The sequence below is a fragment of the Scleropages formosus genome, chromosome 10 (assembly GCF_900964775.1).
Source record: "Scleropages formosus chromosome 10, fSclFor1.1, whole genome shotgun sequence".
Lineage (NCBI taxonomy): Eukaryota > Metazoa > Chordata > Actinopteri > Osteoglossiformes > Osteoglossidae > Scleropages > Scleropages formosus.
This window is the reverse complement of record NC_041815.1, coordinates 4,370,892-4,398,886: the sequence shown is the minus strand read 5'-3', so window position 1 is coordinate 4,398,886 and position 27,995 is coordinate 4,370,892. Positions and strand designations below refer to the sequence as shown.

Sequence of the window (27,995 nt, the reverse complement as noted above, 5' to 3'; positions counted from 1 at the left end):
ACCCCACCCCACTGTACCCATGCGTTAAGGTGGTAGACAGCCAACCTACCTCAAACTCGGCGTGCTTGTGGACATCCTCGGCACGCTGCCTGTTGAGGATAAACTCGGCCTCGTTGGCCACACGCACAATGTGGTCCTTCATGGCATGGCACAGCAGCCTGGAACAACGGAGAGACATCCAACATATTCATCTGAGGCCAGTTCTTTGCACTCCTGCTCTCCGTCCTCCAAATCCCACAGCCTTGCCCACACCCGCTTCCACCTCACCCACTCACTGCGGTTTGACACCGGCAAGAACGCTCGAGCAACCAGAGGTTATTTCCTCAGCTGTGAACTAACTGGGCGGAGATGTGAAACATTCCCCACCAGAAAGAGAGTGGGCTTTTCATCTGAACCAAGAACCTTTCATGTGTATCGTTACCCAAGTTCACCCACAGAAAACAGGAAACCCACTTAAACCCACACACAGTGTTATGGTTTAAAAAACAGTGTTTGACAAGTACTGACAACTGTGTTTTTGCTCACTGGCCAGGCCATCCAACACTCAGAGCTCCAGTTGGACCTGTGCAATCCTGGCTGAGAGACGCACCCAGCTCTCCTGGTATTAATAAGCTCCTAGAGAGTGGACAGCAGCGTTTCTGCTGCCGTGTCCCTAAATCCTGTCTGCTGTTTTCCATACCAGCCCCTGCCACTCTAAGTTTGCTAGGAGCGCTTTGTCATGAAAGAGCTGTTACACTCAGTCAAGCCCAAATTCCCCAGAGCTATAGCAGGAAGACCTCTGGTAATTTAGAAGAACGTTACAAGCGAAAGACAAAGCAGAAAAGAACAAAAAAAAGACAAAGATGTAAATTATACAATTTTATATAAACCTTTGTAAAAGGCAGTGGACATCATCCATTTTCACAGTCTCCATCAAGATTCATTCACTCTCACGACTGATACCACGTCTCTGAATGCACGTATGAGTGATCCAACACTGAGCCCGACCGGGCATGGTGGAGGGGTTACCACATTTACTGCTGCTTAGCCATTAATAAGCACAGATCCCTTTAGATGTACTCATGTACATCGTACTGGCTGGAACTGAGATAAGGAACAAAGTTGATGACCTGCTCACCAGAGCTAATGCGCATTTCATGCACATTCATTCAATACTGTGTATTTCATACATCCTAACATGCCCCTTAACAAGCAGAGCTGGACAATAGCTCTGGACAACAGCGGACCAGGACCCTGGTCAGCGCCAGGGAGAACACACAAGCTGGGTAGGGGTGTGGGAGCAGGTGTAGGGGGAAGGGCGTGAGAACGTACGTGTTGGAAAGCCATGTTCTGCCAGATGGGTCAGCAGATGGGCTTGCAGGCTGAGCTGACTCTAATCCTCATGCTGACACACCTTCTCTCTGTACCCATGGGCACCCACACTCAGGATGAAATAACCTTAATTGTGTGCGGGTCAGCATGTGCGCATGAGAAAGATGCCCCATCCATCTCTTTCATACTCTGCTCAAGCAGGATATAGGCAGGATTCCCCTTAAACAGCTTGCCACCCATCACCCCCTCCCCACCAGGAAGTTGAGAGGCTTTCCACTAATCTGACAATCAGGACACTTCTAAAACAAGCCCTTTCAAGGTGACTCAAGGACACCAGTCCCTGTAACCTATAAAAAAACGGCAGGAAGGGAAGTCGGAAGTCAAGCGTCAAGAGACAATTACCTTCCCTCGTTGATGAGCTCAATGAAGGCCAGGCCGGCGTTCTTCTGGATTGAGTTCTGCCACTCCTGAAAGAAAGTAAAAACTTTGACCAGCTGCCACTAGGGATGCAACTGCACAGAACACAGCACAAAAAGCAGTAAAATAAACAGTGTGGATAACCCCCCCTCACACAGATACATAGTTCTAAAACAATACACTCAGGAACCAATTCATCTTCAATAAACATCATCAAAAAGCAATAAGTCAGCTATAAGAAAGCAATATAAAAGTAATAACACCGCTCCAAAGTTTAATTCTATTTAAGCCAAAATAAGATTTTGAAAAGATTTTGTTGCATAGCAGTAAATATTAGTAAATGCCACAAGGCCCTGAATAAATGTGACACTTTGAAGAAAGTTAATAAAACAATATACAACAAGGAAGAGAACGTCAAACTGGCCTGATCCAATGACCGCTCAGTTAGGAATAGGACATGGGTTCGGAAAACCACCCAGTGTATCCTGAACAGGTTGCTAGAGAGGTAGGGCAGAGGGATCGAAACTCGACGCCGCCCTTAAAACAGGCCTTTCTTCGATCCTCACAGTACGCCACTCTCTCAACACACAGAGCAGTCTGAGAGCCCTTTCTGGAAATGATTAAAAAGCCATTGATGACTTTGGCTAAAGGAGCTCCGTCCCTCCCGTTCCTGGACGGGGGGAATGGAAGGAGCAGGAAACAGAAGCGGCCAACAATCAGGAGAGGAGCTAAACACGGTAAACATCCAAAATCGTGCGATTCAGACGGACACTTTTTCTGGGAGTTGTCAGAATCGGGTTAAAATTAATTCTCCTTCGATATAATAATCACTAAGATGTACATAAATATATATCTAAAACGTATATTTTGCCTACAAACACGAGAGGCAGGAATGCGAAGGACGTGAAAAGAACATAGGAACGAGGCGGACTATATATAGATTAACCAAGTGGATTCGTGATTTAAAGGTTTGAAGTTCAAACCCCGGGAGGGGGGCTGTTTTACCCTTGAGTAAGATACTTAACCTGAATTGCTTTAGTAAACATCCAGCTTTAGTGAAGGACGAAAGGGACAAAGGCCAAATTCAATATGGAACACAACTGAGTTACAAAGAAGTTACGGGTCTCAAAAGGGTTCAGGATGAGATCGGAGTGTGTGTGTGTGTGTGTGTGTGTGTGTGTGTGTGTGTGTGTGTGTGTGTGTGTGTGTCCCATCAACGTGCCCTCTGTATCCATCCTCCCACCTCTAGCTGAGCCCCAAAAAAAAGCTGCTGTAGCATCTGAGCCCAATCTGGTCTTCAGACGTGGGCCGTAGACCCCCTCCCCTCCACGAGCGCACGCCACGCTACGTGGGACAGCAGCAGACAATTTACACACCGAGCAGGTAGCAACGCTCCCATGCGGTTGATGGTGCCGCGCCCACGTTCCCCCTAAAGGTTAGGAAAACACGTCTTACTCGGAAGGATGCAAACATCGCCTCTTCTGTCGGAACGTATTTTGCGCTATGGCGTAACTACCCTTCAACTCTCCGTCTTCCATTACTTTGGATTTTCCAGGTTTCAATAAGCAGTTAGTGTTTACGACATCCTGACCTGCGCTGTCAGAATGGGGACGACTTGCTTTCATCTGCCGGAGTCTCTGGCCTCCATCTGTGTCCGCTGCTGAAAAATATCCCTGGTGGATCCAGTCCGTAACCGCTGCTGCGCTCGGGCCCTTGCAAGAGCCGCCCGCCTTGCAAGAGCCGCCCGGGCCCACGAGGCCTTTCCATTTAACGTCGCAGCATAAATGCAGTACATAGTCGACGCCGTCGAGACGCGCGAAAACCTGACAGACGGTTCTCGCTAGCTTATTCATTTGATCGACAGCTCAGGAAACCTATCGAGACGCGCGCTCCGTCTGGAGCCTCCCTATTGTCTAGGCATCAACGTTAACGCAAGGACACGGCGAAGCAGACGCTGCAGGCCGTTTCCGTGCGTTCAACATATCTGCTGCTCGGTGTCTGCTCTTTGTCACATTGCAAGGATGAGACTGGCAGCTGAAGGAAAAAAAAGAAAAAAAAAAAAAAAAAAGAAGAAAAAAACCCGGGCAATGGAATATCCGCGCGTGTACGTGGCTCGCATCAGGACTGGTCGAGTATCTGAGAAAAAGAGAGCTGATGTACAACTGACAGAACATCGGGCTACGTATGATATGACCACCCGTACACATCTGGTAAAGCCAAGTGTAACCAACAGAAACCATGCAGTTAATCGAAACGGAGCGCTGCCGGCATCGCTCGCCCCGTGGCCTTTCCGACAGCCTGCTGAGAGAAGTGTCCTCCTGCTACTGCCTTCTCCTCTCGCTCAACATCAGGAGCGTCATCTGAGCTCCGATGGGCCAATGCAACTCGGGCAAGTAGGCGCTCGGGCCCCGCTATCGCGCCCTCGAGGAAACGCGCGAACTGAGAGGATCCAATAAAATATCCAGTCGTATAAATGTACGCGATTTTCCCTAAACTCGAAAAAACATCAAAACGTAACAAGAACCATAAAAACAGCTGTCCACGTCCTGCTACTGGAATTGCAAGCCAGGCACAAGATCCAGCTCTCTAGCTAATGTCTTTGGCTCTTTAGCTAGCAAGAGGTAGCCTCACTCAGCCTCCCATCCGGATCGCCACAGAGGACACAGGACTGGATCTCTAGTTACATTCCCCTTTCTGAGGATCGATAAGCCGGACAGGGTTTCCTCCCCGGGGCCGTTAATGGCAGGAACCCCTGCAGCCTCTGTAACACTATCCCAGGGAGGATGGAATAGGCAATGGCTGCAAATGACGTGCTGATGCTCTAGTCCACAGTAAATGCAGGATCTGAAAAGCAGGAAGCATCCCAGAGTCACCGTGCTTCCCATAAAGAGAGGGGCAGCAGTAATATTTCGTCAGCTTCAAAGGCCCGCTGCAGCCCCATGATCTTAGCATCATCCGGAGGAATACCCATAATGTTTGAGCGTATTTTAAAGGAATGTGTGCGTGTGTATGTCGGCGGGCTCCTTGCCAGCAAGGGCTGGAGGTGATTGTCCATCCAGGGCCTCTCCTTCTCTTGAACCACCTCCATCAGCTGGATACTGGATGGCAGATCCTAATGGCTTCCTCATGGCCCCGGCACAAGACTAATGGGCCCCAAGCAGGTATGTAACAGATCGCCGCCAAATTCTCTGTAACCGTGGCTTCGACCTTTCAGGAATGTGAGCGCAGGCAGCGATTTAAGGGGTCAGTACTAGAGACATCAGTCCCTGGAGCACCTTTCCAGAAGGGGACACTTGCGAGAACAGGACTACGGCGTGTGAGCTTGTGCCAGATTTCACACCGGTGTCATCCTTCGCGCCGCTTAAATTATTTCGCGTAACTTTTGAGTCATTCCGATGTATGCAGATAGAATCGACCGTACTGTAGATAAAACTGACTGCCGCACGAGCCTTTGGTTGACAACCTGTCTTGACTCTTAAAAATGATGATTCATCCATGTGGTTATAACTAGTCATAGAGACTAGTTATTTAACTATTATCACTATCTTTAGAATCGCATGTCTGCATCCAAGTCACTCTGTTGATGTACTGCACTCAAACTGTATTTTTCTCTGAGACGTATGTCACTTCGGAGGAAAGCGTCTGCTAAATGAATATATATAAAAGTAATATTTAAAGATATAATACGTAAGATCTGTAACCAAATCAAGGGATCTTATGGTACTGGCAGGTAACACATTTGTCGTCATGAGTTGAAGTATCATTCGATTGAGAGTTGGCAGTGCTCTGTGCGAGGGGTATGCGAACAAACAACCCACAATCCAGTTAGTAAAATGAATTATTTTTTTTTTTAGCTAAAATGGAAAAACATAATTATATAATGTATTCTGAATTGTGTACCTGTTCTAACACTTAAATGTTACACTATATATAAAATATAATATATACAATACATAAAAAATATTCTTCAGAGCACATTTAAATATAAAATATATTTTTAAACGCATTATATAATATATAATTTGTGGTATGAAATCACCCCCTTTAGAAAAATTCCTCCTTTGAGGGAGTTGAATTACCATTATTTTCTGAGGGAAAAAATAATCAGACTGAGAGCTAATAAATATATAAATAAGAGTTACGAATTAGGAATGAGAAAAACAACACAATCATTTTATAATAGTTGTAACTAAATTATTTCTAGCTTGTCTTTTAAGGTTTGATTTTCATTTATTCACTATCAATAATGACTTTTCCAATGTGCTGATTATTTGGCTCACAGATTTTTTTTTATTTTTTATATTTTAAACATGGTTTGAATGCCAGGTGAACAAATACTGAGGTGTGTTCTGCTGGAGAAACTCTGTACTAACAGAGTGGCGTCTTTCTATAAAGTCTCTTTTTAATCTCTTAAACTTCTTTATATATTTCTGTGTTTTTAAGAAAGCTGTTATTTTAACCCTCTGCTGGAAAGCTTACGGATATTTTAAACGGTGAAAAAGTGCTTCATCGATGAGCGTTCCACTTTCCGATTTGAACGAAAGATGCGTTGCTACAAAAACATTCCTTTTCCGTTGAAGCCGCGGAGCGCGAGATGTATCCCGTTTCATTTGGGTTTTAAAACGAGATTTTAAAATTAGATTGTGAAGTCAGACACAATCGCAAGAGGAGACACACAGAAACACTCTTAAGAGGGAGTCTCTTATCTGTTTTTAAAGACCGCACTTTTAATATTTAACTTTGTTTTTCCCAGCTCTCCTTAAAGCGGTCTGAAAGCGCCTCAAAGCTGCACAGAAACTGTTTGCGGATGGACTTGTTTTCTCTAAAAACTTAGGATGAAATGACACCACACAGGCACATTCTCTCTTTACTAATGATTATTCCAATCATGGAGCCATTCTGTACCAATATACATTTACTTACTTAGCTGATGCTTTTCGCCAAAGCAACTTACAATGCCAAGGTTACAATTATTTACCCATTTATACAGGGGGATAATTTTACTAGAGCAATTGAGGTTAAGTACCTTAGTCAAGAGTACTAGAAACAGAAGTGAGACTCGAACCTGCGACCTCGGGGTCCAAAGGAAGTAGCTCTAACCACTATGCTACCAGCTGTCCCAGGGTACAAGGAGCCTGAGAGGCCTGGGATGCAACCGTTCCTTTTAAAGACCTGCCACTGCCTGAAATAGCAGGGCAGCAAAGGCGATTGGCATTCTTAAATACACTTGTTTCCTATCTATTAATGTACGTTGAAGGTGTACTGAATAGTAAGTCCATTATATGCTGCTGCACTGATTTCTCACTGTATTGGAAAGCATTATATGAGGACTGATTATATTTAAATTTCAACTACGAAATACCCACTATAGTGCTTTCTGCAGCAAACGATCGCCTTTACCGGATGATTAATGTGGCTTTTGATGCTACGGACACATTAAAACTAAATGTGCATCTCTCAACTCGCCAATTAAATTAATCCTCCCTAATTAGGGACTGCTGGAAATGGCTGAGGAAAAAAAATGGTGCAGTTTCTTTGCCTCCCACAAAGTCCATTAGAAAGCAAATAAGTATGTACACTGGTAAATTTCCACAACCAATTAACCATAAGAACGCAGCTATGAGGGGCAGCCTGCAGCCTTACATTTACTTATTTAGCAGATGCTTTTCTCCAAAGCGACTTTCAATGAACTCTATGTGGTGTTACCAGCCCACACACCTTATTCACCGCTGTGACTTAGACTGCTAGATACACCACTTACAATAGGTCACTCATCCATACATCAGTGGAACACACTGTGTCACTCACACACTATGGGTGAACCTGAACAGCATGTCTTTGGACTGTGGGAGGAAACCAGAGCACCCCGAGGAAACCCACGCAGACACGGGGAGAACATGCAAACTCCACACAGACCGAGCGGGGATCGAACTCACGTCCTTTCACACCACCCAGATGCTGTGAGACAGCAGCGCTACTCACCGTGCTGAGATTTATAGAAAGGTATAACAGGGCTCACTTACAGCTGCTGATTATGATACAGCAAAGATGGGGACCTGACAGCGCAGGGCTGGGGGTGGGAAGCAGGAGCCGAGCGAGGCCTCACCTGGGAACACAGCAGCATGACCAGCTCCACTACCGAGGTGCTTGACTTCATACACACCAGGCCTGCAGGAGCAGAGGAGAGAGAGCAGTAATTACATACACGGGAGACACACTCACACTCCCAACAGAGGCAGGCAAGGTCATCCAGACTTACATGCGGTACGCTTCACTGCGTGCATCGTCAGACCCCTGTAAGTACAGTGTCACGGACACGCTGAAAAACACCTGCTGTCACACACTTACAGCATCTCCTGCTCACTCTGACCAAAGAACAGGACACAGCAGTGAGCAGCAGAAGGATGACAGATTCATTTTTATTACAGCCCGCAAATGGAATACACTACAGTTCATTCCAGCATCCTCACCTGTGCTGAAGATGAAAGAATACTGTGGTGACACTGAGCTCTTTAGAAATATTATTATTTCTCTTCAGTAAGCTGATGCCTTTGCTCATGGCAACTTACAGGACACGACAGATACAATGCACATAGATATAAATATGCTAATCATAACTGTAAACTAGATCCATGAAGTTAATTTCATTACCTGTCAACAAATAACCCACCTTTTCAGATACGTTTATGAACGTAATTATGTTATACAGACTTGTGCCCCACACTCAGCGGACAAGATAATGACCTTCACACCTAGTCTTACATCACCTGCATCAAATTACACACACATACACACTGTCTGAAGCCACTTGTCCCATACAGGGTCACAGGGAACCGGAGCCAACCCGGCAACACAGGGCATAAGGCCGGAGGGGGAGAGGACACACCCAGGACGGGCTGCCAGCCCATCGCAAGGTACCCCAAGCGGGACTCGAACCCCAGACCCACCGGAGAGCAGGACCTGGTCAAACACACTGCGCCGCCGCATCCCCCCACACATCAAATTACTTTCTTATAAATATACAATACCTAAAACTACCACATGAGTGATTGTCAGGTTCTGATGGTAACAAAAGTGGATTAAAGTCAAATTTTAAGTCATATGGGGTCATTTGCGGCAGCTCGAGAACAAAACGTGAAGAAGCCACAAGGCAGGAGTCTTACAGCCCTTACGCAACTGTGACCCACAGAACGACTTGCTATAGAACATATTCAGCATCACTCTAAAGTCAAACCCACGTAGTATTTAGCTGTTCTCTGTGACCCACAAACCAACTTACAGGCAGTCCTCGAGTTACGAACGTCAGACTTACATACAACCCATAGTTACGAACCAGCCCACATAAAACCTATTATATTAAAAATTCAAATTACATACAATGGTTCTAATAACAAACGGGCTTCTAGTTTGCGACGCACATCTACAGCGGTTCGTCGGCTCGTGAGACAGAGGTAGGACAAAAACTTCATTCTTTTCAGCTGGACCACGTTGCTGTTAACAGTGTCTCGGGTGTTACTGTAGTTGGCTCTAATTTTTTTTTTTTTTTTTTTGGTTTTTACCTTCGTGACCATGGCGCCAAAGTGAAAATCTGAGTACATTTCTATGAGACGTACATGGCATTGGAGAAAAGCATCCGCTAAATGAATAAACGCAAAAGGAAAACGATCAAGACTGAAACTAAAGCAGAAATAATAAAGCGATTGGAAAAAGGTGAAATGCCAACGAATGTTGGAAAAGCGTTAGGCTAGTCGGTTAACGACCGGGACAATTTTAAAGGACAAAGCGAAAGAAGTGCAGCATGTAAAAGGCTTTGTCCCAATGTGTCTCTCTCTATTATATACACACACACACACACACACACACACACACACACACTTTCTGAGCTGCTTGTCCCATACGGGGTTGCAGGGAACCAGAGCCTAACCCGGCATCTCAGGGCGTAAGGCTGGAGGGGGAGGGGACACACTCAGGACAGGACGCCAGTCCGTCACAAGGCACTCCAAGCGGGACTCGAACCCCAGGCCCACCGGAGAGCAGAACCCAGTCCAACGCACTGCGCCACCGCACCCCCCTCTCTCTATTATACATACTGTAATAACATTTATTATCTCATTCTATGTTGCTCTCTATTATAAATACTGTACATAGTTGGATTTATTATTATTATTATTATTAATACTAATAACAACAACAATAATATTGTTATCAGTATTACCACTACATTGTATTTTTATATTAAAGATGTTTTAGTGTATCTGGAAGTTTTTCTTTAATGTTTTTTATGCATAGAAAGGTACACTATATACTATATATGAAGACAAACATTTCACTAGCTAATGTTAGACATGAAGGAGGGTGTGGTGGCGCAGTGGGTTGGGCCAGGTCCTGCTCTCCGGTGGGTCTGGGGTTCGAGTCCTGTTTGGGGTGCCTTGCGATGGACTGGCGTCCTGGGTGTGTCCCCTCCCCCTCCAGCCTTATGCCCTAAGTTGCCGGGTTAGGCTCCGATTCCCCGCGACCCCGTGTGGGACAAGCGGTTCAGATGATGTGTATGTGTACGTGTTAGACGTGAACCGTACCTAACCGTTCCGACTTTAAAGACAGATTCAGGAACGGAACTCATTCGTAATCCAGGGACTGCCTGTATTAGCATTTGCAGATTTTATTTTGTCCACTAGGAATCCACTATCAGACCCATACACAAATCCAGAAAGTGTTAACCTCACTCCATTGAAGGAGGTGGAATATGTTACTGACTATTTAACTTTATTCCACTACTGTAAAATCACTGCTTTAGTGCATATGACTTCAGTGTACCGACTTCCTTGCTTCAGAAGCGGGCATCATGAGTCAAAGGGAGGCCTTCTCACAAACCTAAACCAGGAGAACAGTCACAAAATGCTAGCAGGGCACATAGCCACACTGAAAGAGACATTAGGAAAGACACACACGCTCAATGGCAGAATCACAGGGCCGGGGTTCGAGCAACCCGCATCATCCCTATCATCACGTTGCTTACTTACACAGCATTTGAGACGAATGCGCCAAAGCCTAGTGCTGCAGAAAATGGATTAGTGAAACACAAAGCAGATGTGAAATGCTCATGTGCGGAGGCTGCTGGTCCAGGTGAGACACTAACGCGTCCCTTCATTAAGTGCGCGCGCGGGAGGCGTGTCTGCAACAACTCATCCCTGCTAGGAGATGGGCCACAGTGGTGAAAATGAGAGTGCGGCGAAACGGACGACATCGAGAAGCGCAAAATTATAACGCGAAGGACCCTTACGGAAGCTCGGGTCCTCATTATTTCTGCAGCGCCCTTGAAAAAAAAAAAAAAACGGTACGTACGGTACCTTGAATTGATACAGCAAGGTACACGGTTGTACGAGTAACTGCAATGCTGTTGATATCATGCTTTGCCGAGTGATGGTCGTAAAATTAGAGGGAAAACAAGAGCTTTGACTTGACATATTGTACAAGACAGGAAGATTTAGCCTATAAGAGAGGAATGGTTTTCAATTTTTTTGCGCAAGAATAAGGTAAAACGTGCCACCTTTCTCAGGTTCATCATACATTTGTCAGGTATATATACTACATATCCGCTGTAAATTTACACACCTCCATGTTTTTCTCTCCGACAGCTAACGTGTCAGTCACAGCAAGTGCCGACTGGCAGTTGTATACTTTTACTTGCGGTGAACAGTATATATATAAACGTACATTTCCTCATGATTAGGTGGTGTCTTTGCGGGATTAATGTGTCAAAACACCGCGTTCCACTGTTTCAAGGTTTACGAGGCAGAAGAGACAACACCACTGAGGGCGCTTGTGCGAATGTGCCAGTCAGTCGTTAAGTGTGGAAACAACTCCATTTATTCATGTGCGACGGGGGTCGCCATGCATGTGTGTAGGAGGTCTTGACCCTGCTCTTGTCAAATGAGCCACTTCCTCCCATTCCACATACGGGGCCGCCCCATAAGTCAACTGCCCCTGACATCTCCAATTGCAGGGCAGGGAGGCAAAGAGGCAGGGCGACCCCGATCTCATGCGGATGGACCAGATAAATGCCCCCCATTTAAGAGGCTGCTGCCGGGCGGGAGGGCTGCCGTGGAATGCGGCATTGTGGGGCTGCCAGGCCTCCGGCCGGTCACGCTCCCCTACAACGAGACCTGTGTTCGGCGCGATAGAGACCTCAACTTCAAGTGCAAGGCCCTGGCTTCGACCGCCACAGCGGCCACATGTCTGTAGAGGAAGGAGAGCTGGGGGAGGGGGGTCACAGGGAGCGTGACCCCTGGCAATTCAAAAGAGGATGGATGGTGGGTAATTGCTGCTGAATGGAACATCTCTGCAGCCCAGTTCTGTGTTTCAGCAGTGACCCCGAGTAGCAGAGAGAGGCATGTGCCGGAGAAATGCGAAAAGTGATGAAAACAATGACCCCCGGGGCTAACCCTGCATGCACTTTGGACACTTTCTGTCCAAGACCCGACGCCGTTTCCTCTTTGACGCTCGCGGTCCGTCACACTGAATGACAACTGGTATAAGGAGCTCCAGGATGTCAGCTGCGATGCCACACTCACTTTGGTCGCACGATGAGTATCCAGACAGATACGTTTCTTTGCTGCCCACTTGGGATTTTATTGCTTCTTGAACATTCAGCTTCAAAAACCATTCGACAACCTATGCCCGGCCTTTGATAAACTCTGTTCCCAAGCTTCTTTCTTACGCGCAAGGTATTCCCAAGAAGACACTGTAGAAAGAATGGGGCCAGCAGAAAAATCCATAAAATCTTTTCTATAAGACCTGCCTTAGACTGAAGTGAACAAATCCAACAAATCCATGCTTTCTCACTTGACTGTGTGATGAAAAAAGACAACTTCAGCAAGAACTGAATCGATGAACATACCAAAAGGGTTTCACCAATTCCCTTCTGGTACGTGGGTAAAACAGGTGAAGTGAATTCACCGCTTGAGGAATGGCTTCGCAAATTCTAGAACCCATCTTCAATGACTAAAATCTCAAAGGCCAAAGTTAGGAGTTCCTAGGGCTCCGTTTTAAAAAAGCTACACAAAGGTGACGTTACGGTGTGTGGGGGGAAGCTAAAAACAGGTTGGGGCGTATGTAGCCACTTTGTCATGGAGACAGTAGCACTGGGGCAAAGGGATAATAAGCATGTGCTCCGTCCGCCAGCTGGCTTCCCCATCCATGACGCGCAGTTTCCACACTGCGGTAGTTCACTCTAGTAAACTAAACGTGCATTTCACAGAACCTCTGGCGGTGTCCTTTCCTTGGAAAGGATTCTGTAACCGTGGGTTTCGTCCAGCGGAAACGTAAATGAAGGTGGAAACGGTACCACAGGCTGGAAGCAGCGGGTCCTTTCGCGGTCAGGGACCCCGTGGTTATGCTGGTGTGTGAGAGAGTCCAACCCGGCAGCAGATTCCTGGGTGCACCTGGAGCGCCCAGCTTACTCGCTTTGGGAAATATTTGGAAAATACCAAGGTCACGTTGCCTTGACTATCTGTAGACATCATGCCTTTCTGTCACAAACTCTCAGGTAGACAAGTTAACAGATTCAAGAGAAGTATAAAGAACATCTTCATAATATACAAACCATGGTGACAAAATCATTGAAATTGTGCTTATGACTCAACATGCCATGTGATTAAGATCTAAAGTGTTAAGATAGATAAGATGGCACATTAATTGTTGGATTAAAATCAGTAAAAAGGGCAGATAAAAATTAATTTAAAGCTGCTGGGGTTATGTTCTTTACTTAAACGTTTTTTGGATGACTGTGCGTCTCTCAGTAGAGCGAAGTAATGTTTCAAAATAATGTACTGTGCAAAAGTCTCAGGCATTTAGATGTTTCAGAAAAATATTTAGACAGTTATTCAATGTCTTCTGTAGTAGTGTCAATGGAAAAGAGGATATTTTAGATTTCCAAGCATTCCTTTTGCAAAAAGTTACAGTATTACAGTAAGGGTTTTGTGTGTTGTTAAAGAAAGAAAGTACACACACACACACTGTTTGAGACCATTTGTCTCAAGCGGGGTTGCAGCGAACCGGAGCCTAACCCGGCAACACAGGGCGCAAGGCCGGAAGGGGAGGGGACACACCCAGGACGGGACGCCAGTCCATCGCAAGGCACCCCAAGTAGGACTTGACCCCCAGACCCACTGGAGAGCAGGACCTGGCCAAGCCCACCGTGTCAAGCGGTTGTTGACGATGGATGGTTACTAAGCTTTGTAGGAAGTTTATTAATTAGGAGCACTATTTCTGAAAGCATTCTCACTTTACAGCCTTTTCCCCCCCCAAGTGCCTACAACTTTTGCACAGTACTGTACATAAACTTAATCTGCAAAATACACAGAACATAGAAACAACAGAATACTGTGAAATAAATGAGGAAAAGCAAGGAGAAAAAGATGCAAGAAGATGAGAAGACGAGACGATTAGAAAGCTGATTTAACTACTCTAGCCATGCTATGACGCTTCACCCACAAAGAGCATGTTTCCGTTTTTGTGGCTTGATCATGGAACCAGTGGTGACAGACAGTGGTTAGCTGGGACGGACAGCAGAGACGAGGACTTCACACTGACCAGAGAAGAGAAGGAAGCAGCATACAGCACCTGTACCTTCAATGAGCAGCTCTTGGCCATGGCTGCCCAGCAGGGTGCGGGACAGAAAGGGCGCAAAGTCCACAAAGATCTCTCTCAGCAGGGGAGCGACCTTCTCCAGGGCTCGCTCCAGTTTTGTTGTAATGCTGCACCACAGGAGAGAGGAGTGTGACAGAGAAATCAGTCAACTGAGATTTATGCCACACCTCGCATTTTCACCAGCTAATTGTCAGAAAGCTATCTGAAGTATATATTTTAAAGGACATCAAAAAAAGGTAAAACTGTCAACATGGGTAGCATCGTTCCCTGATTTTTTATTTTTTTTTTAAAGAACGCACACTGAATACTATGTATACAAGAAGGGCGAGAAAGACAGAATAGCGACGGACAGTGAGGGAGGGACAGGGCACAGGGAAGGAGACAGGAGACGCTTGGATGCCAGTTCTCTCGAGTCCTGCTCTCTAAAAACCTCTTTGCTCCATCGTCAATGTGTATGTGGAGCAGGAAGACAAATCTGTGTCTTCCGTCTGTTACTCCAGCACTGCTGCAACCCTATGAATCCACCCTAAGTGATGTCATCTTTGGATGTCAACTGCTGCATCTTCATATAACAAACATAAGGTTGTATCTGATGAGCTCTATCACTGTGGTGGCATCCACACTATGCCAGTAAGCTTTACTGTACACACAAGAGTGTATCTTGGCTCATTGAGAGCAAACATGTTTCCATCTCTTAGGACTCGAGCATTGCTCTGTCTGGCCGGTGCTCAGATAGGTGAGTACGGCATTCTACTTGGGGATGTCTCACCACCAGTAAAGGATCGTCTTTGAGTATTTGTCCTTTTTTGATCATGTGAAACTGTTAATCTGAGAAAGAACTAAGACAGATCGCACAGCTACAGACTGTGACTGCAGGATTTCCCAGGGCTACGGAAAGCAGAGGAAGGCAGGACCCTAACCCGGGGCGTGAGGAAAAGGATTCGCGTTCTGGCGGTGTCCGCGTGGGTCTGCTGGCCGAAGGAGCTGCCTTGAGCACTCCACACAGAGCTGGAAATGTGACACTTACAACGGGTGTATCTCCTAATCACAGCTGGATGAAACATTTGGAGGCTAAAATAGTCCCACGTGGTTCTGTGTATTTTTTTTTTTCTTTAAAAAAAAAAAAAAAAACAAACTCTTGCTTGCAATGGGATTTGGACGGGAGAATGGGGCGGTGGGGCAGCAAGCAGACGACAACCACACGCAAGCCAGAAAGAAGGAACCAGCAGCAGCCCCTTCGGAGCTCTGCTTCAAAACGAGACAGTTTCATCATTGAGTCCGCGGTCACGGTAAGTGGGGCTGCTTACGGCTGCCATGGCAACCAATCTGCGATGCCTTCAAAAAGAACTGGCTCCTCGAACGCAGCCCGGAGGAGTCCGTGGGGCTGTCAGCATCCGGGAAGAGGATTGGGGGGGGGGGGTTCTGTCACAGCCCATTAGAGGATGCGAGAGTGGGGGGCTCAAGGTTACTGCTGCCCCACCCACAGGGCCACGCTACTGGACACACTGTGATTCTTCATCATTATCATTCCCATTTCAGCACTAACAGTTAAAAGCTACTCTGTCCTTCAGGAGTCAGACAGGCTGCACCGCCGTGGAAAAGAACGTAACGGTAAATCTCAGCTCCGAGCGGGAACGGCACCTGGCAGAAAGTGCCTGGAGGACAAGCCGTGTTTGTTCAATAGCGTTACAGCCGGTACAGCGGGGTCAACGGAATCATCATTTCAAGCACTTGCACCGAAAACCTTGGGCGTTTCATTCCGCGCTCCACTTCCACACGGGTGAAGAAAAGGGAGAAAAACACACCGGGTGGGATGCGATGCTGTGCGCGCGCCCCCCTAGCGGCGAGCATTGGCGACACACGCCGAGACGGCGAGCTTACTCCATCGCAGACCCACCTCATGTTCTCCACCGTGTCCTCGGGCATAGGTGCCACTGTTTGCACTGCTGGCAGGTTCTTACTGGTGGCGCCATTGACAAAGCTGGAGGTGGAGGAAGTGGAGGAAGTTGCCGAGTCCGTGGCACCTGCAAAACAGAGGCTGTGGGGTTAAAGGTCAAGGTGGGCGCATCACGCAATATACACACGCGAAAAAACTCGAAACCGCAGCACAGAAAATAATTTTAACTGTCACAGTAAATTTAATCAAAACGCACCATTACCATTCATCTAAAGGTATCATGCATGAGAACATGAGCTCCATATGCTGGATACTGGAATCTACGGAATAAGCAAGTCTCGTCGAAGCAAGAAAAGCAGGACTTCTTGTCAATACACGCAGTTTACAGCAGCTGTGGGTATGTCCCAAGAACACTGCGGTTGTCATCACACTCCTGTGGCTCGGTGGGAGGTGGGCTTTAAAAAGTGGAGGATTTGAACCCGCACACAACCGGTCGCATATCCGGTCTCACACGACGTATGCGACCCTTACGTTTAAAATAGGCCAGTGATTCGGTCTGTTGGGATTTAATACGTTTTTACCTGCTTGTCTGCTTTGGTTCCCATATCCTCCATACACCCATCCCTCACATAAGAGAGGTAACGTGTTCCATGAAATCATCCAATGGGGAAAATTCCCATTATGAGAGAACCAAATTGCCATTATTTCTTGAAGGAGGGGGATTATTCCTAGATCAAAAATGTCATCAAAATTTCACCAAGCTACCATATTTAATGTTTTTTTTTTTTTTTGCATGACAATGAAAATATCAGTATATTTCATAATAATCGTGACAAAAAAGATCATGTATAGCTTGTCTTTTAACGTCACATTTTCATTCATTCATTCATTATAAATGACTGCTTATCCAGTGCAGGGTTAGGAAAGTCCAGACATTGAGAAAATCTGGAACATGGGTGTGTCTCATTTAAAGTTCACAGGATCACTGACCATGTCTTTCACCCAGCAGCGTTACTAAAGAACTTACTCTAGTAAAAAGTACCAAGCTGTATAAATAGGTAAATGATTGTTACACTGTTATGGGGCAGCTGGTAGCATAGTGGTTAGACCTGGTGTCTTTGGACCGAAAGGTTGGAGGTTGGAGGTTAGGGTTAACCCCGCCTGGATGGTGCCGCCTGAATCCCATCTCCAGCTGCAGTACCCTTGAGCAAGGTACTTACCCTAAAACTGCTCCAGTAAAAATTACCCAGCTATATAAATGGTTAAATAATTGTAAATAGCCTAACGCTGTAAGTCCTCTGGAGAAAAGTGCAACCTAAATGTACCAACGTAGGAGAACAGCGTGAGTTAACTGGTAAATTATTATTAACAACAGTATCCAATCTGCATTTTCAGTTGCGATATTAGATCCAATCCATGGATGTCACTGTTGTGGACTGTTGTTGTGATAGGAAGTAGAAGGTATAAATCTGGGTTTTATTATGCAAAAAGTATAGCGTCCACGTCCTTTACGGAATTTAAGGCTGTTGACACGGAATAAAACGCCTGCTGTGTAACCAAAATGACCACGTAACCAGGAAAAGTGCCGCTGCGCTGAACAATATAAAATGTAATATGCAAAGGGTGTGGAGTTTCACAAGATGTTATAGTGGTTTTTCCTCGTACCAGAGGCCGTCACACAAGCGCTTTGTGGATGTACGGTATGTATGCGGACAGTCCCCGAGTTACGATGGTCTGACTTACGATTTTTCAACTTTACGATGGTGCAATAGGGATACGCATTCAGTAGAAAATGTACTTTGAATTTTGATTTTTTTTTTTCCCCCAGGCAAGTGATATGCGACGCGATACTCTCTCGTGATGCTGGGCAGGGGTAGCGATCCGCATCTCCCGGTCCACCACGCGGTCGCTATACTGATACCCCCCTGTAGAGGAGGGCAATTACTCTTGAGGAGAAAACTCGAGATAACTGCCCAGCACGAAGGCGGCGGAGCCCCTAACGGCCATCGCATATGAAGCTGGACTTCCGCAATCGACGATCTTGACCATCTTAAAGGATAAGAAGCCATGATGTTCAATAGGTTAGGTGTATTAAATGCATTTTCGACTTACGATATTTTCGACTTACGATGGGTTTATCGGAACGTAACCCCATCGTAAATAATTTACGGTACAATTTAACATTCATTGTACGCCTCTTCGGAGGAAAACGTCAGCTAAATAAATAAATGTAAATCAGGGACCGTCTGTACAACAGCCAGCGCGTTACCGAAATTCCAGGAGTTCTACATTAACGTAAAATGAAAGATGGGATTTATTTTATTAATTTTAAATTTTATTGACTTATACTGGTTTTCCCATTTCCAACACGTGCTGTTGATAAAGAGGTAATGCAGATGGCACTCGAGACCCCTAAGAGACTCAGCTGAACCTGCACACAAGTTGTCGTGCAACGATAAAGAGAAGTACAGTAGGGCTCCTTCCGAACACAGGTCAGTGCACAGCTGAGGGTAGAGAGTGCCACCTTGTGATGAGATATGCTCACACCGCAGCCAGAAACATAAAAACGCGCCTTTGTGAGGATGCTAATCCTCTTTCCGTTCTATTAGAACTGGTAAAATCAATATAAAATTCTTAGAAGAGCACTAGAGAAGCAATAATTACCATAACTGATTCAATTTAAAAGTGCCAATTCAACTGAAGCGCTGGGAGAAGAATCCTTGGGGAGCAATTGCTAGGAAAACACGCTATTAAGCGATTCAGAAATTACTTTAACTCATGTTAATGAGCCACCAAAACGGAACCAGAAGAGTCAAAGCGAGGCCTCGGGGGCGGCAGCTCCATGCCAACGTCGGCAAGTTCCGGGACCCGAGCTCACCCGTTGTGTTGATCATGCTCTTGGGCGTCGTCGAAGAGGCGGCAAAGATGTTGGGTGTGCTTCCAGAGGACAGCGCTGCCGCCGTGCTGGAGCTGCCCACCGTGTTCACGGCCAGGCTGCCCGGGGGCGGCTTCTTCACCGGGACGACCACGCTCCTGTGGAGGAGGACCGTGACAGGAGGGAGACGGCTGAAGCACACTTGCACGGTACAGAATGAAGCATCAACCCAGAGAGTCGCCACCCCCAACCCCACCAACAGACACACGCACACCAGCTATGCTAACCTTGAGCAAGGCGCGCGCGCGCACGCGCGCGCACACACACACACACACACACACACACACACACACACACACACACACACACACACACTTTCAGAACCGCTTGTCCCATACGGGGTCACAGGGAACCGGAGCCTACCCGGCAACACAGGGCGTAAGGCCAGAGGGGGAGGGGACACACCCAGGACGGGACGCCAGTCCGTCGCAAGGCACCCCAAGCGGGACTCGAACCCCAGAAAGTCTGTGTTCATTTTAGAGTTTAATTTCATATGGTTATATTCTTATTATTCTTGAGCAAGGCATTTACCCAAAATTGTTCCAGTAAAAATACCCAGCTGTACAAATGGGAAAATAATTGTAACTATAATAATTGAAACTTTAACACTGTAAATCACTTTGGATAAAAGAGTCCACATATAAGGATACACACATACGTTGTCTGAAGCCGCTGGTCCCATACGGGGTCGCGGGGAGCCGGAGCCTAACCCGGCAACACAGGGCGTAAGGCTGGAGGGGGAGGGGACACACCCAGGACGGGACGCCAGTCCATTTCAAGGCACCACAAGCTTGAACCCCAGGTTCACCGGAAAGCACGACCCGGTTCAACCCATTATACCACCGCGCCCCCCCTCCCACATATAACCAAAAATGTTAAATAACCGCATAAAAGCTTGTTTTAATTTCACTTTTTTTTTTTTTTTCCATTACGCGTTACAGTATTCCATTATAGAGAATGGCAAAAACATGAGACCCTGCCCAACGGGTTCCTAATGCAAACACTTAACCCCTTTTTCCATGAGTCGGCGTAAGCTCTACGGTGGTATGTTGAGGAAAGTGGTTCACTTTGACTCCACGACCACAGTAACGCAAGCCATGGCGAACTGACCGCGCTCAGTCTGTGCTTCGTGGCACAAGCTACACCTTCCTAAACAGGGCGAATCCATCTCGCAGCATTCAAGGCTCGTGAGCGAGGCCAGTGCAAACAGCACTGCTGGACTCTAATGGAGACTAGAGCTTCGCGAGTGCTGGTCATGGCCCTGTTCTCATCATAAGACATACCGCCCTGCTCCAGGGACACGCTGCCGACCAGCTGGATGGTGGTGCCTGCGTCTCTGTGAAATCGGAGACGTGCAGAAGGACAAGGAACAACACCGATCCCGCGGTTCCGTCAGAAGAAGAGCAAACTGCAAAAAGGCCATGGAAACGAGCATCTAGGCATTTTACGAGATCGTGCTTTTATTGGCTAAGCCGTGCAGGAAACAAACAAAGGCACCTTGGCAGCATATAGACTTGAGATATTGGAGGTGACAGCAGCATGGGGCATAGGCTATTTACATATTAACTCATTAGCAGAGACCAAAATGTAGACTCTGATGTCTTGGCTATTTATAAAGTGCACAGCATGCACATCACGCACATCACATGGTCATGATTGGCACCAGAACTGAGAGGCAGAGAATTAAGGGTGGTGGTGGGGGGGTGTCATAAGATTGGGTCACATTTTAACAGGGGAAATCATGCAGAAGGGGATTCATTTTTTAATACACATGAACTAGGTTTTTTTTTTTCATAGATTTAAAAAAAAATGGCAACAATTAATACTATGTTCAGCTCACATGTATCCAAATTCTGTGAATTTTAATGAACAAATTAAACGAAAATGCTTTATTGTGCCAAGCAGTTTCTCGAGCGATCCTGCTCATCTACGAATTTATTTGCAAGGCCCCCCATTCACCATTCATCTCTTGTGCCACAATAGGGACGACGACCAGATCAAATCAAGTTTTCTATACGTTTCGATAAATCTTTGTATCGATCGATAATTTTCAAGCTCTCCATTACATTTAGGAAAAAAAAGAAAAAAAAAAATCCTGAACAGATATCTACTGAAAGTGTTTGCATGCCATTTATTCGTTAATTTCTGCTAATATTACCAGCATTACTTATCGTTCAGTCAGATGCTTTCGTACAAAGCAGCTGCACACATCCAAGAGAGCGAGATATTTCACCGCAGCGAATCGAGGTTAAAAAGCGATCTGGCGAAAGGTACCAGAGCAGGACCCCTTCCTGGGATTTTGAAAGAGCCGCCTCCAGTTTGCAAGTCATCCCTCAGTCACCCGAGTCTGTCTCCACTTTGCTCCCTGGCGCCCTGGAACATGCTTGGCAGAGTATGAAAAGGATGAGAAGAGAATGCCGGGATGGCGCCCCGGTGCTCTCGGATGCCTGCTCAAGTACGTTGAGGCTACGTATGGAAGCAAGACTTTGCACTGACGAAGATGTCAGAAGTTCAGATTAGGCCCAGGCAGAGATGCTGCCGTTCCTCCACAGCTCAGGTAAAAAGCACTTTGGACGGCCAAACCCAGCCTTCCTGTATTTTGCTCCGTCGAAATAAGAGCAAATCATCTCCCCGATGTTACCGCCGACATCTGAACCCCGGCGACCGTGTGATTTACAGGCTGTTGAAAACACGGGACCGTTTTCGATGAATTATTAATTTGCGGAGCGTTCATGAAAGATGTATAGATTATCCAACCCATATTTTATTAATAGGATTGTCTTAATCGAGTTGCCTTGAACAAAGCAAGGTTTAATTTCGGAGATAAATATTAATGGGCTCTGCGGGTTTGAGATCTCGGCGCCGTCAAGCGACGCGCAGCTGCGAAGAGGCCGCGCGAAACCTTTCTCGCCATTAACGAGCGTTACGACAAAAAATAAACACGCAGTCAATCCTCCACAGGATACTTAAAAGTCTATTAAACGGCAGGCGGGTTTATTCTGTTGATATATAAAATCCACAACTGGTGACAAACGGGCATTTAAACCCTGGTGCTACAGATGTTCTTTGATTCATTATAACGTGAATTATTTAATACTAACACAGGAAAATTAAGTGGGATTTCTATTACTGTACATAGCTGAAGCCGAAAGTGCAGCTTTTTTTTTTTTAAAACCTCTGCAGAAAATGACATTATGATATTGCTGAAGATGCTCCTGAGATACAGAAATAACAAAAGGCAGACCTCAGACACAAAACTCAGGTTAGAAAACAGGGACGGCTGGTAGCGTAGTGGTTAGAGCTGCTGCTCTTGGACCCTGAGGTCACAGGTTTGATCCCACTTCTGGCTGTAGTACCCTTGAGCATGGTACTTACCCCAGTAAAATTACCCAGCTGTAAAAAGGGGTAAATAACTGTAAGCTAATAACCTTAATGCTGTAAATCACTTTGGAGAAAAGTGTCAGATAAATGTGAATTACTGAGATTTATTTGAACTTTCTGGGGCACGGGAGTACTGAAAAATATTGTGCACTTGTGAGAAAAGCAGGAATAAAGAGATAATGTGGAGATTCTAGGACAGAACATTCACAAGATGATGGGGAACCTATCTATGAGAGAAATTTTACTCGCAGACAGAAAACGAGGAGCGGGAGTTTGGGGTCTTTGAAGGGGATTTTTTTTGACGCTGTCGCTGCCAATCAGTGCTGATCCTGACGGGGGACGGAAGAGCTCCGCCCACGACGGCGGCCCCGTCTCTGGCAGGTGGCACACAATCACGTCGCAATCTGCTACCCCCCCCTCCCGGCAACGCTCAGCGCCGCGGCACGAGGCGGAGCTGCGTGCTCCCAGGGACCCTGGCACTTTGTGTGAAAGCATTTCAAAAATAATACCGCAGGCCGCCGCTGCCCGTTCGAGGATGCCAGCTCCCATTAAGGCCCTGAGCGCTGAGGACGACAGGCCAGGGTGCGCACGACCGCTTCTGTTTAATCTGTCATGAATGCCCTAGAGACCCTAATCTACCCCCCCCAACCCCCAACCCCCACCATCAATATCAACTCAGCTCCCTTCCCCTTTGCTGCATACATTACTGCCATGGGGCTGGGGTGCGGGACGAACCATCTTCATGGCCGATCCCCCCCACCGCCTGCTTTTTCCACAGAGGCTCTTCCATAGTGGCGACTTTAACCGCTGCGGTCTTCACTGTGTGCCTAAAATGTATTTGTTTTCCCTTTCTGGAGCTTCTCAACCATCTATATAAAACGCTGGGACACGGTAGATTATAGAGGTATTGAATTTCCAATACAGCGATGCGTTAAACATAACGAGGGTTGTATAGTGAAAAATGTGATTGCTGCATTTCTGAGGGACCCTGGAAAGACGGACAGTTGAGAAACGTGCGGGAGGCTTCAGTGTTAATCCGACATCTACGACAGCGCGCGTGGTTCTACAGAGTCGGAAGGAGGGGCGCAGGGAGGCGTCACCGATTCCTGCGCTGTCAGTCGCCAAATCTGTGCCCTCTATATAATCGGCAATAGCAGCCAGTCCAAACAGATGCGAACCTCTCAGCCAAATTTTTCGGAAGCACAAATTAACAAAGATATTACCGTTCATAAAACTCATGCCAAAAAAGCGAGTTTCACACTGTCTGATTGGAACATCAAATTGAAATATTTGCTCGCATGTTTGACAAGAATAAAACAAAGGATAAAGTCCTGACTGGCACAATACAGACATACCATACACATTTAAAAACCCATCAACGCATATCAGAGCTATAAAGAATTGTCATGCAGATGCTTTACAGTTACCTTTATAGCAGCCCTCACTCAAAAAATCACTGTGGTACAAATTAACATATCAGGCCAATCAGACAGTAAAATTGAGCATAAAAGTGCTTTTCTATTTAGCCAGATAGCACCTTTTTAAAATTCTGGCTGCGTACAAACCGGATGTAGGTGACCGTACATGAGACCGCTGTCATGTAAAATCACATACAGTATATGCGGTGAACTGCGAGCGCTCTCCGGTCCTGTACGTATGTGGTGAACCAAATAAGATCTAACCTGTCGAAGGAATGGAACTGCATGGGCAAGGTGCTCTGGGTCTCTCTCTTGACAGCTGGGTCTGGGTAGGGCAGGGGTTCGGGGCCCATCTCGGGGCCCTCCACAGGGGCTGCCACCAGGCTCTTCAGGATCTCCTTCACATTGATACCCTTGCTGCCTTGGGAGACGCTGCAGATGGAGGGAGCCGGCTTGAGCGCCTCCGAGGAGCCGGCGGCAGCGACGACGGGTTCGGCTAGACTCTCGCGGGAGCGGGACGCCTCGGGCGGCAGCACGCACAGCAGCTCGCCCGCCATGTCTGACCCGCCTCCAGGTTCCACCTCTGTCCCGTTAGGCACGCTGGGAGAGTGCTCCTCGCCGATGCCCGAGTCAGTGTGCGGCAGAGAGCCCTCCAGCGGCAGCTCTTCCACAGGGGTGAGATGCTCCTTCACGGTCTCTGAGAACATGGGGGGGCTCTCTGTGACAATGGAAGTGAACAAAAAAAAGCAGGAGTCAGTACCCTCCCAGGCCCACAGCCTTATCCAGAGGAGGAGGGAGGAGATGCGTCCCCAGTAATTTCTCCCAGAATGTCTATGTAGCCAGTGAGTGGGATTGTGTTTCTACTGTATGCTTAAAGGGGCCAAGGCCATCTCTAGCTATCCTTCATTAGGCAAAACAAGTCCTAAGTAACTAAAAAATCCTTAGGAAAATTCTGCTTGCTGCTGCTGCTGCCGCCCCAAACTGTGGAGTTCCCTTCACGAAAACATCAGGCAATTTTTATTTATTCATTCATTTAGCTCCGGCCTTTTCGAAATCAAGGCTTAAGATCAACATTTTCAGAATTGCTTTCCGGCGACACATCTGCGAGCTTCCTCTCTCTTCCCTTTCTCTCTCATGATTTCCTACAATTATTTGCATTTATTTCTTTGCATTGCATTTATGGTCGTTTTTGCCGATTTAGCGTTTTATATCTTTTTCGGTGACTTTTATTATGAACTTGTCCTTGTTTTATTATTGCACTTGATATCTCGACTGCAACTGTAAAGCACTTTGATAAGTTTAAAAGGTAAAAGAGAATTACTATAATATTCATTTTATTATTATTGTTGGGGGTCAAGTCCTGCTTGGGGTGCCTTGCGATGGACTGGCGTCATGCCCTGGGTGTGTCCCCTTCCCTTCCAGCCCTGTGCCCTGTGTTGCCGGGTTAGGCTCCGGCTCTCCGCGACCCCGCTCGGGACAAGCGGTTTCAGACAGCGCCTGCGCCACCGCACCCCCCCATTTAAAAAAAAAAAAAAAATCAGCAGATTTGTGACTCATACAATTTAACGGAAAAACTAAAAACCAGCAGATTTACTAGAGTTACGCGACCCTTCTAGCCACAGCTCAGCCTTTTCCTAGATGCTTGGTCTGCATCATGAATATTTATGTGAGGGCAGCAAGGAGGCCTGCCCTGCCTCATTGAACCGCAGGCAATGTCTGGCTTCCAGGCGGATCACGCGCACGCCAGTCTGGCGTAGGCTGTCTGAAGGCGTGCCCTTTTGCTCCGGTTTATGAGAGCAGTGTGGGCCTCCATGAGCCCATTCTCCGGTGGTGGATTGCCTGCCTAATCGCAGCTGACAGGTGGGATAGAAATAGCAGCATGGCTCCTCTACAGCGCACCTCCCCCAGGCTGCCCCAGTGGTGATTCTCCATCCTACCCTCTCCATCCCTACCACATCCTCACCCTCTCTGTTTGCACTCCGTCCTCAGCCGCTCGCCCTGTAACCGCTGCTGTCCGTCCTCCCTTTCACCGCTACTGCCCCTTTCGCCGCTCTTGTCCGTCCCGTCGCCTCTTCTCCTCGCTCGTCTTTTTGCCCGCAGGCTGGCATCCCTCCTTTCCTTCCTTCGAGGGAGTTTCTCACCCTGATTCAATGCATCACTTTCTCCCTTTACAGAAACAACAGCAACCTATGCTTCCGCTATCTGTAGTTTTGCTTTCCAAAATTAACCCTCAATATCCCTTCGCTCTTCTCACAACGTCACGGAATCATTTTCGTTTTATTCTTTTCCTTCGATAAGACAAGTTGATCCCCCGAGGCACAGATACAGCTTGTTGAACACAACTGGGGATGCACGCGATAAGATCCCTTGCTTTGGATTTAATTTTATGCATTGCAATTAAGTGAAATCTATGAATAAGTCATGGCGAGGGAGCAGAAAAGAGGTTTTCCAGGCAGACATTTCTAACTAATGTGAATTTACTGTCAAACTGGGAGGAAGTGAGGGCCGGGGGGGGGGTGAGTGATGGAATCAAATGTGAACAATAGCGGAAAGGGTTCGACCGCACCTGTGCTAGTAGGCGAATTGATTTCCTGTCGAATGCTGCGCGTGGACTGGCTGCCAGCCCTTTGTGTCTCTCGCTGCGGCTCCAGGATGTCCCTGTACTTGGACACCATGAGGACGGAGATGAAGTAGACGACAGCCAGAGCCAGGAACTGGGCTTGCTTGCTGTCATCCTGCAGGGCAGCAGGGGGAGTGTGTGTGGAGGAGGGGGGGGGGGGGGACAACAGCAGCGTTTCACCTCCTGTTACCTGAACAGTTCCCCAAAGTTGGACACCTGGGCAGATGTGCGCACACTCACCACGTCACGGAAAACGACCGCACGCAGTCGGTTGATGTCCACATCCTGCAGAAGTCTGTCGGGGTCCTTGATGGGAGAAAGGTTACTGGAGACATTCTCTATGGCAGTCTAAACAGGAAATAGTACAACAGCACAACTTTCAAACCCACTGGGTCTCACTGGACGCACCTGCAAGTGATGATTATAACAAATAAAAATGACTAAGTGCCCCCAGCAAAACTACTGATGTAATGTCAATGATAGGTGAGATGAACACAGTCGCGGTACGCTATAGACCCGATACAACATAGCTCGATACAACGAGGGATTGGAGCCCACTTTTTTTTTTTTAAAAATCAACTCCCTTCTACCTGTTCCAAATCCGAGTGGTTCCCAAACACATTTCCGAAAGCCAAAAGGTAAAGTTCTGCAATAAAGCTATAGTACGACACATACCTATGGTGAAAAAAAAAAAAATAAAAATAAAAAAAAAAAAAAAAAAAAAAAAAAAAAAAAAAAAAAAAGACATTTTCTTAAAAACCTCTGGAGTGATGCTGCGTAGATGTATGTTGTTTTTGTCACACACTGCAAACCCTATTATTTCTGCAATCTTTTGGTGTAACTTTGCTCTCTTGCTCCGAAGCAGTGACTTTAAATTGCTCGGACGTTGAATTGACAATTTGCAAAGACCGTCAAGTCGACGATGTTGCAAAAACTCCCGAACTGCACTTTATTCGGCGTTATTAGTTATGTCCAAGCGTGTACGCTGCGACGCGTCGCTTATTTTCCCCTCACGCACGGGCGCAGATGGTTGCTTTTACGTACGTTAATCTTCTCTCAGCAGCAAACTGGATTTCAGATTCCTTCAACCTTCGTCAAAACTGGAAACTCGTTACAACGCGGACTCGCTCATAACGCCGAGCGAAAGTCTGGGCTCTGCCGTCCGCGTTATATCGGCTCTACGGCGTAACCGCTGCGTTTTAATTCCGACCGAGCGCAGAGCAATATAACATTTCTGCTTCCGAGTGACAAAAGCCAAACCGTAGTAAGGTTAACAGCCTACGTCGGGACGTAGAAGATGATACGGATTAGGACGGATGATGGGAGATGACATGCATCAGGTTCCCTGGGAGGGGTCAGAGGGTCGGT

At 46.8% G+C, this 27,995-nt stretch overlaps 1 protein-coding gene across 1 annotated transcript in view; it reads right to left on the bottom strand.

Moving 5' to 3' along the window:
- Positions 1 to 27,995, bottom strand: part of LOC108941277 (neurobeachin-like) — a 227,076-nt gene that overhangs the window by 75,388 nt on the left and 123,693 nt on the right. Inside the window, exons 27-35 of the mRNA XM_029255523.1 lie at positions 26,868 to 26,975; positions 26,574 to 26,742; positions 24,272 to 24,725; positions 19,152 to 19,306; positions 16,274 to 16,400; positions 14,356 to 14,483; positions 7,835 to 7,896; positions 1,714 to 1,778; positions 50 to 158 (exon numbers count right to left, since the gene is read on the bottom strand). Of these exons, the coding sequence (XP_029111356.1) occupies positions 50 to 158; positions 1,714 to 1,778; positions 7,835 to 7,896; positions 14,356 to 14,483; positions 16,274 to 16,400; positions 19,152 to 19,306; positions 24,272 to 24,725; positions 26,574 to 26,742; positions 26,868 to 26,975 (1,377 nt within the window). The remainder of the gene's footprint in view (positions 1 to 49; positions 159 to 1,713; positions 1,779 to 7,834; positions 7,897 to 14,355; positions 14,484 to 16,273; positions 16,401 to 19,151; positions 19,307 to 24,271; positions 24,726 to 26,573; positions 26,743 to 26,867; positions 26,976 to 27,995) is intronic.